Source organism: Oryctolagus cuniculus, chromosome 2 (genome assembly GCF_051225735.1).
Source record: "Oryctolagus cuniculus isolate XC-2025 breed Fujian yellow rabbit chromosome 2, ASM5122573v1, whole genome shotgun sequence".
Classification (NCBI taxonomy): domain Eukaryota; kingdom Metazoa; phylum Chordata; class Mammalia; order Lagomorpha; family Leporidae; genus Oryctolagus; species Oryctolagus cuniculus.
In genome coordinates this window covers 104,133,493-104,149,841 of record NC_142868.1, presented here as the reverse complement: position 1 = coordinate 104,149,841, position 16,349 = coordinate 104,133,493, and the positions used below count along the sequence as shown (strand labels likewise).

The following is a 16,349-nucleotide window of genomic DNA, read 5'->3' as shown; positions in this document are numbered from 1 at the left end:
TTCACCGGTTCGAGTCCCGGCTGCTCCACTTCCGATCCAGCTCTCTGCTGTGGCCTGGGAAAGCAGTAGAAGATGGCCCAGGTTCTTGCGCCCCTGCACCCACGTGGGAGACCTGGAGGAAGCTCCTGGCTCCTGGCTTTGGATCTGCACAGCTCTGGCCGTTGTGGCCATTTGGAGAGTGAACCAGTGGATAAAAGATCTCTCTGTCTCTCTCTGCCTCTCCTCTCTGAATAACTCTGACTTTCAAACAAATAAATAAATCTTAAAAAAAAAAAAAAGACTGCTGTAAGCCTCTTTGGACTGAGATCTTGTTTCCTAAGCTAAGCACAATGTTAGAAGATTGTAATTTGCTAAATAAATTAATTAATATTTTTGATAATTATCACTATTTTGATAATTAATCAATAATTTTATCTGGAGTGGTTCTCAGCTGGGATTGAATCTGAAGGGGACATTTGGCAATGTCTGGAGACAGTCTCAGTGTCACTGCTGGGAGAGGTGCCACTGGCATCTCTCGGGTAGAGGTTAGGGATTCTGGCAGCATCCCACGGGTGCACAGAACAACCTCGCAACGAGAGCCTCATGCCCTCAAGTGTCAGTGACGTCGAGGCTCAGGAACTCCGAGTCGGTTCACCACCTTTAACTCTCTTCCCTTCAGGCTTTTGATTTCCAGTACAAGATTTCACTGGGACTTAAGGCATCAACGTCATCAGGCATTCTTTAGAGCCCTGTTTATCAAACTTGACCGTGCCTCAGAAATCAGCACAAGGGACGCGGGGGTTGAGGGGGGCTTTCCACGGAGTCTCAGGTCCCCAGCTCTGCGTTAGGGCCCGAGAGGCCCCCTGGGGCTGCTCCTGCTGCTGGGTAGAGGCCCACGTTGCTTTAGCCCACGGCCCTGGGTTTACTGCAGGGTCTAATTACACTTTTGCCCTTGGAAGCCACGCCGGGAACCCGAGATGCGATTTCCTTGGGCTGTCGTGCCCACGTTCCCTGTCTCCCCACCAGGTATCTGGGGGCGGCGCAGTGGCGACTGCCTGGTGCACGCGCACACAGCACCTTAGGCTCAAAACCGGTCACATTCCCTAGAGCAGGTGCAGAACGCCCTCAGGCCAACAGCCCGCTCCCCTCTCCAGGCTCCTCCTGTGCCTGAGACCAGACACACAGCTGCACTCAGGTGCTCCTTCTCGCTAATGCTGGGGCTCAGTCAAGGCAGTCCACCAGTGGTTCTCAAAGTGTGGACTTGGAGAACCCCTACCACCTCTCATGCCAATTCTGCTGCCCCTCAAGTCTAAGGTTTCGGGATGTGGACTTCCACTTCAGGTTCTAGAACACCCACAGAAAGCGGAGCGCTCCTAGCAGGGGCCTTGCTGTAGGACCGCCGCCCCTGGCCCAGAGTGACAGTGAACCTCGTCGACCCTGGACATCTGGCCAGGCAGCGGTTCCTGGAGGGGGTTGCCCGGGGCCCTGCGTTCCCCCCAGCCCTGACTCTCTGGGGTTGGGAGAGGGGGTGGGGAGGTGACCCGGCGGGAACACGGCAGGCCGTGCCGGCTTTCCGGAGGGTACCGGGCCGGCGTCCCGCCCCGCGCGCGCGCTGCGTAAACACGCGGTTCCCTCGGCAACGCCGCGAACCCGCGCGCGCCCAGGGCTTCGCCGGGTCCCAGGCTCCCACCACCGCTCCGGCCTCGCCCGGCTCCCCCTCCGGCCGCGCAGCCGCCTGCCCCGGGGCGGCGGGATGAACAGACCCGCGGACGCCACGGAGCCCCATGGAGGAGCAGCCGCCGCCGCCGCCGGCCCGCCCACCAGCGAGCATGGCCTGGGCTGGCAGCCCGCCGCCCGGCGCCCCCTCCGCGGCCGGCTCTCCTGGCGGGACGCCCTCCGCGGCGACGGCGGCCGCGCTCGCCTTCAGCACCGTGGCGACAGCGGCGGCCGCGGCGCTGGGGAACCAGAGCGAGGGGAGCGGGGGCGGCAGCGCCGGCGCCGCGGGTGGCGGCGGGCGCGGCGGGCCCGGGGCTGCGGGCCCGGCGCGGGCGGCGGGGGCGGCGGGGAGGCCGCACGGCGCGGCGGTGGCGGTGCAGGCGCTGGTGCTGCTGCTCATCTTCCTGCTGTCTAGCCTGGGCAACTGCGCCGTGATGGGGGTGATCGTGAAACACCGGCCGCTGCGCACCGTCACCAACGCCTTCATCCTGTCGCTGTCGCTGTCGGATCTGCTCACGGCGCTGCTGTGCCTGCCCGCCGCCTTCCTGGACCTCTTCACGCCGCCCGGGGGCCAGTGGCGCGGCTTCTGCGCCGCCAGCCGCTTCTTCAGCTCCTGCTTCGGCATGGTGTCCACGTTCAGCGTGGCGCTCATCTCGCTGGACCGCTACTGCGCCATCGTGCGCCCGCCGCGGGACAAGATCGGCCGGCGCCGCGCGCTGCAGCTGCTGGCGGGCGCCTGGCTGGCGGCGCTGGGCTTCTCGCTGCCCTGGGAGCTGCTCGGGACGCCCCGGGAGCCGGCGGCGGCGGCGGCGGCGCAGAGCTTCCACGGCTGCCTCTACCGCACCTCCCCGGACCCCGCGCAGCTGGGCGCGGCCTACAGCGTGGGGCTGGTGGTGGCCTGCTACCTGCTGCCCTTCCTGCTCATGTGCTTCTGCCACTACCACATCTGCAGGACCGTGCGCCTGTCGGACGTGCGCGTGCGGCCCGTGACCACCTACGCGCGCGTGCTGCGCTTCTGCAGCGAGGTGCGCACGGCCACCACCGTGCTGCTCATGATCGTCTTTGTCATCTGCTGCTGGGGACCCTACTGCTTCCTGGTGCTGCTGGCCGCGGCCCGCCAGGCCCAGGCCTCGCAAGCGCCCTCGCTGCTCAACGTGGTGGCCGTCTGGCTGACCTGGGCCAACGGGGCCATCAACCCTGTCATCTATGCCGTCCGCAACCCCAACATTGCCATGCTGCTGGGGCGCAGCCGCGAGGAGGGCTACCGGACTAGGAACCTGGACGCTTTGCTGCCCAGCCAGGGCCCCGGGCCGCCGGCCAGGAGCCTCCAGCGCCTCCGGAACCGCTGCGGCAAGCGGCTAGGGGCTTGCAGCAGAAGGACCCCTTCCAACCCGGCCAGCGGGGCTGGAGCGGACGTGGCCCTGTGGGCCCGGAAAAACCCAGTTGTGCTTTTCTGCCGGGAGGGACTCCCAGAGCCTGTGACAGCAGTGGCCAAAGCGCCGAAGCCGGAAGCCGGGGATACCAGCTTCTAGCAAGGCCGGGGTGGACAAGTGCCACCCGCTCCGATACATGACGCGGGATCCCCGGGAGAATCGTGGCCGTCCATGAGAAAAGCCTTTAAAACTAAAGAGACAGAGGCAGAGGGTTACCGCGTCCCCGCAGCGACGGAGAAGACGGCGCCCGTTTCTTAAAAAGTGCCCAAAGGAATGTAAAATGCAAAAATTAAAAACCATCTTAAACCACACAACCAAGCTTGTGCGCTCGAAGTGCCAAAAATGACAAAAATAAAATTCACCACCACTGAAAAGTTTCTGTTGCAGGAATCACACTGTGAAACAAACAAGGAGTCGCGGAATGCAACCTTACCTAGGGTTTCAGGCGAGAACAGAGACGCCCAGAGCCGTTGAAGCCCCCTCTTAATCACCAGCATTCAACCAGACGTCAGATTGAGAACTCGCACCTCTGACACGTGCTTCGGGTGCTTAGGCCCTTACACACACCGGTGTATGTCTCCCCCACACACCTCCCTGATACTTGTGGGAAATTTTAAATTCAAATCCTATTTAAAGCCGTTTTTAGGATTTTTGAAAAGGTGGTCTGTTACTATGTACGATTCAGTCATCCGCAGGGCAAATACAAATGTGGGCATAAAGAAATGTGGCTTTTTTTTTTTTTTTTAAAGTATTTGCAGCCTTTCCACCCTCCCCGCCCCCACAATTACCTGCTTCTGGAAGCTTCCAGGCTTTAATGTTACTCTAAGCTGCTACTTTTTATTTCTGACGATTTCGGGGACGCCAGTCAGAATGCTTTTGCATTTTGAAAAAGTGATATTCAAAGCAGGAAAAAAAAAACCTCTGCCTTTTGAGGTAAGTTTTATTGTTGGGTACAGCCAAAAATGTTCATTTAAAGCTGAGTTGATTGAATAAGGTGAGTGATGCCACTTTTAGTGTTAAAAGACAGAGAGCACTCCGTGAAGTAACAGTGCGGCTGGCTCCCCGGCGGCTTCTAACTTCTAACTTTCGGGTGATTCCGAAGCGGAGTTCTAAATATATTTTGAAAAGAGACCATGTTCTTGGGTAACTCCTGAACTTTCCGAGAGAATCATACTTTCCTGCATTTGGAAGAATGGATATGTTGTTAGAAAAGAAAATAGACGAGTTTTGCTTTATAGACAAGTCTGAAACAATGTGGTCTTTATCAGAAAAGGGGAATTGGTGTGATGTTATTACATGTAATAGGGTATCAGAAAACACAGGCATAATGCCAGAAAGATACTTCAGGAAAACTGAAGGTACCTTCAGAAATGTTGCAAAACAAAAGTTTTTTACAGTAATTTAAAAGCACAATTCAGGATTCGTGTATGTGAAATTTCCAATATCAAATGCCACTATGAACAGAATCGTCTGCTCGGAACTTAAAAGATGGTTTGTGTATTCTCCCTCTTTCTGTTCCCTCCTGCACCCTATCCTTTTGTTTTTCAGTGTTTCACAGCCTTAATAAGTTTTTGGAGCTAGTTATGAAGACATCAGCTATCATATGAAAATTTCATTGTGAAATAGCCAGCGTTTTTTCTTGTGAAGTATTTGAAGATGTTTATTAATATTTAAGTCTTTGTGTGACAGGTGGGTATATGTCATTATTTTGTAATCAAAGATGGAAATACAATGATTCATGTTAGAGCAAAAGAAGTTTTATTTTTCCTGCTTCTCAGAGCATCATCACAATCAGAAACATTTCTTTTAAAGATTGTAATTATTTATTTGAGAGGTAGAGTTACAGACAAAGGGAGAGGCAGAGAGAAAGGTCTTCCTTCCATTGGTTCACTTCCCAAATGGCCGCAATGGCTGGAGCTGCACCGATCCAAAGCCAGGAGCCAGGAGCTTCTTCCAGGTCTTCCATGCAGGTGCAGGGGCCCAAGGACTTGGGCCATCCTCTACTGCCTTCCCAGGCCATAGCACAGAGCTGGATCGGAAGAGGAGCAGCTGGGACTAGAACTGGCACTCATATGGGATGCCGCAGGCAGAGGATTAACCTACTGCACCACGGTGCCGACCCCAACAATCAGAAACTTATAACAATAATTTTTTGCCACTCTCAGTATAGTACCAAGTCTATGAGATAATCTGTCCTGTCTAGCAATCATTGTTATGAAACATATAGACTTAATGCAGCTGACCTAACACTTAAGAGAGATCTGCAATATTTTCCTGTTAAAGGTCTAAAACGAAGAAGGGTGTATTTTTTGGCATTGTGAGAAAATGGGATGCCACTTATAGGATTTAGGGAGCTATTTGGATCTTCCAATTATGAAAAGTATCAAAAGACAGAAATTCTGCACTTGTGAATAAAGGGCAGGAGGAGACGGGCGGGTGCTGTGGTGTAGCTTGTTCAGCTGACACCAGTTTCCCCTGTGGAGCACCTGGGATCAAGTCCTGCCTCTGCTTCTGATCAAGCTTCCTGCTAAGATGCACCCTGGGCCACAGCAGGTGGTGGAGCAAGTCCTTGAGTCCTGTCACCCATGTGTCACCCAGATGGAGTTCCTGGCGCCTGGCTCTGGCTGGGTCCAGCCCTGACTATTGTGGTTAAACCTGCCTGGCGAGATGTGAGTTTGGGAGTGACAAGGTGATGCTGTGAAAGTGTCCAGGAATGAAAGGAATCCTATCCTACCTCTTCAGATGCAGGAAGTTTCAGGACAGGCGCGGCTTGTGCGGTGGGAATGGCTCTAAGAGCCTTGTTGGGATGAGCAGGAGGAGGAGAGGAATAACAAGGGAAGCACTGCTTACAGGATTGCGTTTTAGCTAGAAGCTATGCAATCATCCAGTGGAAGAGCTAAGAATTGTGCTGCAGTAGGATGGCCTCACATGGTCTATGAGTCGCAAGTCAAGAAGTTGCGGTTTCTGCTCCTACTCCCCCCCCCCCCTTTTTTTCTTCTTCTGCCATTTTTGTTGCCTACTTCATGTATGGGCAGCGTCCAGGGCGTTAATGCTAGTGACCGGTGAAAATGCCGGTACCTGCCTGCAGGGGGCCTATCACCCAACGGAGGAGCTTGTGCTGCATCGCCAGAATTGCTATCTGTGAAGAAGACGTGCAGCATTTCGGAAGAGGTGGGAGATAAATTTGGAAATGAAAGATACACAGACAAGGTCAGCGGCCAATCTGGTCCTATGAAAATACTTGAGACAAAAATGTGTCTCAAATAAAAAGTAAAGAATAATTCCCTAATAATTCAAGTCTTAGACTTTCCCTCATGCTTACCATAAATGTGCAGCAATAGTGACTTTGTGGGAAAAGGGGAAAGAGAGGACCTGAAATGTTGGGATGGGCTAAGTATCCTGTAATTTGCAAAGCCTACTCAGTGCGAGTATTTTATAGGAGCAACCACTAGTACTCTGTGCAGTGTTCACACTAGCTGACCCCCATAGCAGCCCTAGCGAGGGCATCCTATTTTCATTACTCTCTTTATTTTACAAACGGAAAAACTGAGGTGCAGAGGTTGGGCTGAGGTCACACAGCTAACTAGTGCTAAATGTGGATTTGTACCGTGTCGCTCCCCCTCTGCGTGGAGGAACAACACAGAACCCTGCGCTGTTCTTTCGTCTGCTCGGCCCTCCCCGGGTTTGCTGCTGGTTCTTCCCGGGTTGGCTACCGTCCCTTCCACCTCCGTGGAAGGGTGGTTCCCCCTGCCACTTTCCCCACTTCCGCGGGGGAGTGGCACACCGCCGGCCGGCTCTCTCAGGGGCTGCACAGGTGTTCCTTCAGATAGATGTTCCTGGTGCATGTTGTCTCACTCCTCCTTTATAGTCCTCTTCCACCAATCCCAACTCTGCTACCCACACACCGAGTACGCTGCTCTCCTCCAATCAGGAGCAGGTCCTGCTGTTTATTGGTTGAACTGGAGGCAGCTGTGTAGAAGCTGTTTCCTCCTCTCCCAGCGCCATATTGTGGGAGAGCAGATGCATAGAATAAGTCTTAATTCCAGTAACAGTCTAGTCCGAGTTGCTCCCCACAGATCCCCCTTTCTTTTTATTTTTTGGCGTTGATACATGCCTGTCTTCGGTGCCCCATGGCACACACTCTGCTCTGCTTGCTGGAGTTGCCCACAGGTGCTTACAAGCCCTACCAATCAGGCAAACCAAATCCGGGTCCTCTCTTCGCCATGCTGTGAGGAGGTTTTTAGGCGCTGATGCGTGCCTGTGTTTGGTGCCCTGCAGCGCATGCTCTGCTCTGCTAGAACTGCCTGCAGGTGCTTACAAGCCCTACCAATCAGGCAAACCGAATCCAAGCCTTCTCATTGCTGTCTTGTGGGGAGACTTATTGGTGTTGATAACGTGCCTGTCTTCGGTGACCTGTAGCGGGTAAGCTGCTAGCCGCCCACAGGTGCTTATCGTCTTACTAATCAGGCAGACCGAATCCAAGCTCTCTCATTGCCATGTTGTGGGGAGGCCTTATTTTTCTCTATTTCTCTATCTCCGGGCATTCCTATTTCTCCTATTTTACTTCTATCTGCCAGCATTCCTATTTCTCTCATTTTACTTCTAAACTTCTGTTTCTCTTATCCCTGCGGCTTCCCGGTGCCCACCCCGAGGCTGCTTCTCGGCGCCTCGCCCCGCGGCGGCTTCCCGGCTCCGCGCGCTCTGCGGTCTCCGCGCCCTTTGCGCCCGCACCATGGCCTTCGCACTAGCCCCGCGTTCCCTATCTATTAGCGCCCCGTACGCTGTCCCCGTTCGTGCCCTGCGCGCTCTCTCTGCACGCGGCAGCTTCCGCGAATCACACAGCCTAGCTTACGTTTCCACCACCGGTATTCAGTCTAAGTTCCCCAGGCTAACCTGGCGAATTCAACCTAGCTCACGTCTGCGCCTTTCGGTTTGGCTTCCCGTCTTTTGCTCCCCGGGCTAATCTGACGGATTCCAACCTGGCTTACGCGTCCGCCTCTAGTTTTAGCTTTTCGCCTTTTGCTCCCCGGGCTGACTTGAAGAATCCCAAGCTAGCTTACGTCTCCGCCTCAGCCTGCCCCCGCAGCTTCATTTTCCCTAACATTTTTCTCTACCCGGTATGTTTCCTAACTTTTCTTCCAACAATATTCCCCTCTCATTTCTCCTGGCTTCTCCCCACAGTCCGTATCCAAGTCTAAGTTTCTTCTAGGTTTCACTTTCACTTTCAACCCTAACGTCCAATCCTAACTTCTTTCCCACAGTCCGTATCCGAGTCTATGCCTAGGCTTTCGATAGCTTCTTCCAGCACCTTTTCTGTCCGGCTTTTCCCTAGGCTCTTCTAGTCTCACTCTCCGGTATTTTCCCGCTTCTTCCCGCTTCTTCCCTCCTAAGTTTCCTATCCGAGTCACGGCACCATTATGTCGCTCCCCCTCTTCGTGGAGGAACGACACAAGACCCTGCGCTGTTCTTTTGTCTGCTCGGCCCTCCCCGGGTTTGCTGCTGGTTCTTCCCGGGTTGGCTACCATTCCTTCCACCTCTGTGGAAGGGCGGTTCCCCCTGCCACTTTCCCCACTTCCGCAGGGGAGTGGCACACTGCCGGCCGGCTCTCTCGGGGGCTGCTCAGATGTTCCTCAGGTGTTCTGGTGCATGTTGTCTCTCTCCTCCTTTATAGTCCTCTTCCACCAATCCCAACTCTGCTACCCACACGCCGAGTACGCTGCTCTCCTCCAATCAGGAGCAGGTCCTACAGTTTATTGGTTGAACTGGAGGCAGCTGTGTAGAAGCTGTTTCCTCCTCTCCCAGAGCCATATTGTGGGAGAGCAGATGCATAGAATAAGTCTTAATTCCAGTAACAGTCTAGTCCGAGTTGCTCCCCACAGTACCGGGAAGACTGGGTGCCCAGAGTCTACTCAGCCACTACACGGCACTGCCTCTATCATTGTAAAAGACACTGGGAAGCAAGGAAAAGAGCCATGGAAGATAACGTCAGCTATGTGGTGGTGGTGGTGAGGGGGACTGGAGACCATAGGATTAAAAAGAAAGGATTTGTTTGATTTGGAGAGCAGTGTGAGAGGTTATTTTTCCATACAGCAACAGAGTTTGAGCAGTTGTTCCTTGAAACAATCCTAAATCCGGATGACCCCAGTTACTCTTCTCCCTTCCTGCTCCAGGGAAGCTGAGCACAACTAGAGGGAAAAAAAATATACACATATATACATATATATACATTCAGACCCATCAGTAGCTCTTCCCCTAGAGTTCTCAGCCTGCCCCTACTCTTCTACACTGCTTAGCAATCCGAGCCTTTTCCCTTGTCAACTCACTCTTGTCTGCTTCTGGGACCCATCACACACTCTGCACTCACACTTTTAACCAGTCTTAGCCTCTAAGAAGATGGCTTTGACACCTCCTTCTCTGTGAGAATAAGAGCCATCGGATATATATAGCCTCATTTCGACCACCAAGCCTAACAAATTACACCAGTTGGATTTATGCCAGTGTTCAGCTCTGCCTTTCCAGTTACAATAGAGAAACTCGTCCCCTCTCCGGACTCAGGAATCTCATGTTCCCTGGTACCCCTAGCTCTCTCTCCCACAGACCCAAATCTCCCCAGAAACACTGACACATGCTCTAATCTCCTACTTGGCGGAAAACAACAAAACCTCTTCCTCTCCTCCCACTCTGCTCAGTTCTGCCTTCAGCCAAGCTTGTACGTGTGCAACGGCTCTAAATCCCAGCCCGCAGTTTTAGTGGTGCAAGAAATCCATTGATGGGCAACTCAGTATTTTCCCGATCCCCAACTCTGACAGCTGATGATGTCTAGGTCCCAGGGGCCAAGTGAATGCCAATGCGTTGGTTAGCAGGAGGCCTCAGGTGTCATCTGTCTACACTGCTATCCGCCGAGGCCCCCATCAGTGTGGCTCTGGCCTTGCATCCATGCTTGCTGCATAACTGTCCCTCACTCCGGTCTAAGAGAACTCGGCTTTAACGATCCCTTGCAGTGCCAGCATCCCATATGGGCACCTGTTCAAGACCCGGCTGCTCCACTTCCGATCCTGCTCTCTGCTGTGGGCTGGGAGGGCAGTAGAGGATGGCCCAAGGACTTGGGCCCCTGCACCTGTGGGGAGACCAGGAAGAAGCTCCTGGCTCCTAGCTTCGGATCGGTGCAGTTCCGGCCTTTATGGCCAATTGGGGAGTGGGCCATTGGATGGAAGACCTCTCTCTGTCTTTCTCTCTCTCCTTCTCTCTCTCTGTAACTTTGACTTTCAAATAAATAAATCTTTTTAAAAAAGAAGCTGCTGATTCTCTGCTTCCCTTAGCTCCCACTCACAGGGCAGATGCTGCCTCAGGCGGGGCATGCTGGGAATGCCGGGGCCCTAATTATCCTGACCCAGCTCTTTCATAGGACTGAGCCCACATGTCAGAGAGGAGCAGCACCCCGCTACAGAAGCCAGGTGTCACTCTAAAGCAATCGGGCCATTGTCCCTGTCCCCCCAGCCTCAGAGCTGTGGTGCAGAGGGTTTGCTGAGGGCTGGAGGCAGGCTTTTAAACCAAGAGCTGGGAAACTCTCCCCAAAGGAACTAACTCTTTTTGAAACAGAGTGTGGCAAAATTCAAGTCCAAGGTCATTCTCAGAGACAATGGGGTTTTGGTGACGCGGCTCAGAGGAGGTTGGGTAACTTCAAGGAGATATACAAGCTGAATGATGGGGCAGCTAGTTTACCAGAGAGAAGCCGAGGAGAAGACAGCCGGGAAGAGCTCTCTTGAGGTCAGAGCAAACAAATTCTAGCCTTAGAAACAACCCATACAATTGGATCAGACTGTGGAGCAACTTATGCCCTTAAAAGTGTCAAAAATTATAAGAAAGGGGCCAGGTATGGCACAGTGGGTTAAGCTGCCACCTGCAATACCAACATCCCATGTTGGAGCTCTGGCTCGAATTCTAGCTACTCCACTACTGATCCAGCTCCCTGCTAATGTGCCCAGAAAAGCAGCAGAGGATGCCCAAGTGTTTGGGAGCTTGCTTACCCACGTGGGAGACCTGGATGGAGTTTCAAACTCCTGGCTTTGGCTTAGCCCAGTCCCATCAATTGTGGATATTTGAGGAGTGAACTAGCAGATGGAAGATCTCTCTTTCTCTCTCTCTGTCAAACAAATAAAACAAATCTTAAAACATAGATTTATATTGAATATAGGATACCTTTCACTCTGCTTAGTATTCTAAATATCCTGGAAAAGAGTATCTCTAAAATAACAACTACAGTTTGGTATTTTAAGTGCATTTAAAATGCACTGTAGCTTTGTAGGTCACTCTTATAATTTATGTATAGATTATGCATCTGAAAAGTTCAGACTAGGAAACCGAGGCAGACCTGGTATTGTGGGCATGGGTATATTCTAATCTTTTTCCAGGTCCTTGTCTTACACAAAGATAAGCATTGTAAGTTAAGATATGTGTAATGCACACAAAGTGTAAACAGGATTTATTCAAAAGGTGAGAAAGTGAACACACATACATGTCTGAATGTGTTTTGCTCCATGTGGAAAGATACCCATCATGAGTGGGCCAGAGCATTGAGGGGAAAGAGAAAGAGAGAGAGAGAGAGAGAGAGAGAGAGGAATCAAATAGCACCTCTGGCCACAGTAGATGGAGAGACAGGGTTCTTCCTATCTCTGGCTTCTTTTACTAAGTAGGGGGTAGTTCATCTACATGTGTGAAGCCACCTGGGAATTTAATGATACCTACATAAATTCCACCTGGAGCTTAATTTTCGTATTTTCACGCCCTCCTACCCCAGGTCCCAGATGAACAGAGGCATCTTGGGAAAGGGGGCATTTTGAATGACAGGTAAAGGGATAACATTTCATTGTGGCTTGCAGGTACTTCCAGCTCACCCACACCTCCACAAGCTATACCACATCGCTGGCAGCTTACTGTATTTCAAATAGAGAGAGTATTTGTTTTTCAAGTATTCCTAGTGAGATAGAAAGAGTGAGGGGTAGTCTTCCAGCCTACAAGTAGAGAAACCATTTAGGACGCCTGTTACCTGTATTGGAGCTCCGGGTTCAAGTCCCAGCTCCAGTCCCTAGTCCAGCTTCCTGCTGATGGGAACCCTGGAAGGGCAGCAGTGACGGCACACGTGTCTGGGCTCACGCCACCCATGTGAGACTTCCAGACTGAGTTCCACCTGGCTCAGCCCCAGCTGCTACACGCATTTGGAGAGTATAACAGTGGTGGCAAATCCCTCTCTCCCCTCTCTCCCCTCCCTTTCCTCTCTCCCTCTCTCCCTCCCCCCCCCGCCTTTAAAATAAATAAAAAATTATTTTAAAATAATGACTAGATTAAAAAAGAATAAAATAGATAAAACAGTGGCTGGCACTGTGGCGTAGTGGACTAAGCCTCCGCCTGCAGTGCCAGCATCCTATATGGGCACTGGTTTGAGTCCCAGCTATTCCACTTCTGATCCAGTTCCCTGCTATGGCTTGGGAAAGCAGTAGAAGATGGCCCATGTACTTGGGCCCCTGCACCCATGTGGGAGACCTGGAAGAAGCTCCTGGCTCTTGGCTTTGGATTGACTTAGGTCCAGTTGTGAGTTGTGACTATTTGAGGAGTGAACCAGTGGATGGAAGACCTCTCTGTCTCTCCTTCTCTCTGTCTGTAACTATGCATCTCAAGTAAATAAATAAATCCTTAAATAATAATATTAATAAAACAAAAGAATCTTGAAAATTCTTGAGAATAGACATTCCAATTTCTGAATAATGTATTACATTGTCCAGAAAACAATTTTTAATTAATTTATTTATCTTTTTAAAAAGATTTATATATTTGAAAGTCAGAGAGAAAGTTACACACACACACACACACACACACACACACAAACACGGAGTGGGGGGTTTTCCATCCGCAGGTTCACTCCCCAGATGGCTGCAATGGCCAGGAGCCAGGAGCTTCTTCCAGGTCTCCCACAGGGGTGCAGGGGCCCAAGGACTTGGACCATCTTCCACTGCTTTCCCAGGCCACAGCAGAGAGCTGAATAGGAAGTGGAGCAGCTGGGACTCAAACTGGTGCCCACATAGGATGCTGGTACTGCAGGCGGTGGCTTCACCCACTACGCCACAGTGGCGGCCCCTAGAAAACTGATTATATGCTCCTCATGTTGCCTGCCTTCAATTTTTACTGCTCTTCAGTTTTCAATTTTCTGTTTATCCACAGAATGCTTCTCCTTATTCTACAAATAAATTGGTCTCCCTATTCTATAAAACAAACCCACTTCCAGGACTCCCTCTCGCTATCTTCTTCTCTCTCTGTAGCTAAAGTTCTTCAAGAATGAACCTCCATTTATTTTTATTTATTTTTTATTTAGATTATAGAGATTCTTCCCCCCATAACCACCTTCCCACTCCCAAACCATCCCACCTCCTAATCCCTCTCCCATCCCATTATTTATTAAGATTCATTTTTAATTATCTTTATATACAGAAGATCAACTCTATGCTAAGTAAAGATTTCAACAGTTTGCATCCACACAGACACACAAAGTATAAAGTACTGTTTTAATACTAGTTTTACCATTAATTCTCATAGTACAACACATTAAGGACAGAGATTCTACATGGGGAGTAAACGCACAATGCCTCCTGTTGTTGTAATAATTAACACTCCTATGTATGATGTCAGTAATCACCCAAGGCTCTTGCCATGAGCTGCCAAGGCTATGGAAGCCTCTTGAGTCCAAAAACTCTGAAATTATTTGGACAAGGCAATCAAAGTGGAACTTCTCTCCTGCCTTCAGAGAAAGGAACCTCCTTCTCTGATGGCCTCTTCTTTCCACCGGGATCTCACTCAATAGGTCATTTTTTGCCACAGTGTCTTGACTTTCCATGCCTGAAATGCTCTGATGGGCTTTTTAGCTAGATCCAGATGACTTAAGGGCTGATTCTGATGCCAGAGTGCTATTTAGGGCATTTGTCATTCTATGAGTCTGCTGTGTATCCCATATTGGATCATTCTCTCCTTTTTAACTCTATCAATTATTATTAGCAGACACTTGGTCTTATTTATGTGATCCCTTTGACACTTAATCCTATCTTAATGATAAGTTATGAACTTGAACTGATCACTTTAACTAGTAAGATGGCATTGGTATCTGCCAACTTAATGGGATTTGGAGTCCCATGGCAGAAACTCCATTTATTATCTCCAGTTTCCTACCTCCCAGTACTAGAGTCTGGTGCCCATTACAAGCATGCTTATAAACCAGCTGTCAGCACAGTCACTGATTATTTTTTAATGGCTTCTTTTCATTCCTCATCACATTTGATCTCTCAGTATCTTCTGTCTCATTGTTCTTTCAGGTATGATGATGGCTGAGCATTTACTTTGCATATTTTCTGTTGAATACACACTATACTAAAGGCTTTACAAATTCTACATTTACTATAATTTTAAAACAACAAAGCCAGAGGAATCAAGATACCAGATTTCAAGACATACAAAACAGCCTGGTGATTGCACAAAATTAGACTGTAGACCAATGGAATAGAATAGAAACTCCAGAAATTAATCCATGCATCTACAATCAACTAATCTTTGACAAATTAGTTAAAATAATTCCCTGGATAAAGGACAGTCTCTTCCATGAATGGTGATAGGAAAATTGGATTTTCACATGTAGAAGTTTGAAACAATACCCCTACCTTACACTCCCTACAAAACTCAACTTCACAGTGGGCCAGGGATCTAAACATAAGACCTGAAGCCATCAAATTACTAGAAGCAAACATAGGGAAAATGCTGTAAGAAATTGGCCTAGGCAAACAGTTCTTGGATAAGCCCTCAGGAGCATCAACAGTAAAAGCAAAAATAGATCAATGGGATTGCATCAAGCTAAGAAACTTCTGCACAGCAAAGGAAATAATTAACAAACTGAGGAAGCAGCTGGCAAATGAGAGAAACTATTTTCAAACTATCCATAAGATAAAGGATTAATATCTAGAATATATGAGGAACCCAAGAAACTCAACAGCAAAACAACCAACCCAGTTAAAAAATGGACAAAGACTATAAATGGGCATTTTTTAAAGGATGAAGTGCAAATGGGCAACAGACACACGAAAAAATGTTCAGGATCACTTGCCGTCAGGGAACTGCAAATCAAAACAACAATGAGGTTTGATCTCACCCCAGTTAGCAAGGCCATTATGCAAAAATCAAAAAATGACAAATACTGGCGAGGTTGGGGAGAAAATGGTACCCTAATACAAAGTTGGGAGGAATACAAATTAGTTAGGGAAAAGTCCTGCAGCAAATTCAGTTTACCTGTAGGCCAGTCTTCTCTTTTTCTTTTAAACCATACTATTATGTGATCCCTCTCTCTTGGATCCAGATCAGTTTTACAGCCATTACTGGCTTACCCTCTCCACACGTGCAGGCAGGACTGGGGGAGTAATCTCACCATGTCATGACTCCCTGGATCCTGGCTGCTCCTCCTTAGCTGACTCTCCATCACTGGTTACCAATGTACACACCACCAAATTCTCCCACTTGTCATCATGGTCACCCATCTGGGTGACCTGCATCTCTCTCCCAATGCACTTGATTTTGTTAAATAAGGCGCATCTGTTCTTTGCCAAAAGTAGAGAAATGATTCCACTGGATTAAGCCAAAACACATTTCTGTCTAATTTACTATGTTTTTTTTGTTTTTGGTTTTTTTTTTTTTTTTTTTTTTTTGACAGGCAGAGTGGACAGTGAGAGAGAGAGACACAGAGAAAGGTCTTCCTTTGCCGTTGGTTCACCCTCCAATGGCCGCCGCGGCCGGCACTCTGCGGCCGGTGCACCGCGCTGATCCGATGGCAGGAGCCAGGTGCTTCTCCTGGTCTCCCATGGGGTGCAGGGCCCAAGCACTTGGGCCATCCTCCACTGCACTCCCTGGCCACAGCAGAGAGCTGGCCTGGAAGAGGGGCAACCGGGACAGAATCCGGCGCCCCGACCGGGACTAGAACCCAGTGTGCAGGCGCCGCAAGGTGGAGGATTAGCCTAGTGAGCCGCGGCGCCGGCCTAATTTACTATGTTTAAGGGTCCTACCACATGGGGCAGTTTAAAATGAAAGACAACTGTGAGCGAACTTGTTTTCTCCCCAAGGAATATTACAATGGATGTAACACTGCCTCCTCTTTCAACATGAGGACCATAGACAAACCAGAGGAGAGACAGCCCA

The 16,349-nt window shown here is 50.1% G+C and overlaps 1 protein-coding gene across 1 annotated transcript; it reads left to right on the top strand.

The window, feature by feature from the left end:
• Window positions 1–1,619: 1,619 nt before the first annotated feature.
• On the top strand, window positions 1,620–4,880 carry GPR135 (G protein-coupled receptor 135). The gene is made up of 2 exons (XM_089327398.1): window positions 1,620–4,061; window positions 4,677–4,880. The coding sequence occupies exon 1, from the start codon at window positions 1,764–1,766 to the stop codon at window positions 3,225–3,227; it is 1,464 nt and encodes a 487-aa protein (XP_089183524.1). The 5' UTR covers window positions 1,620–1,763; the 3' UTR covers window positions 3,228–4,061; window positions 4,677–4,880.
• The last annotated feature ends 11,469 nt before the right edge of the window (window positions 4,881–16,349 follow it).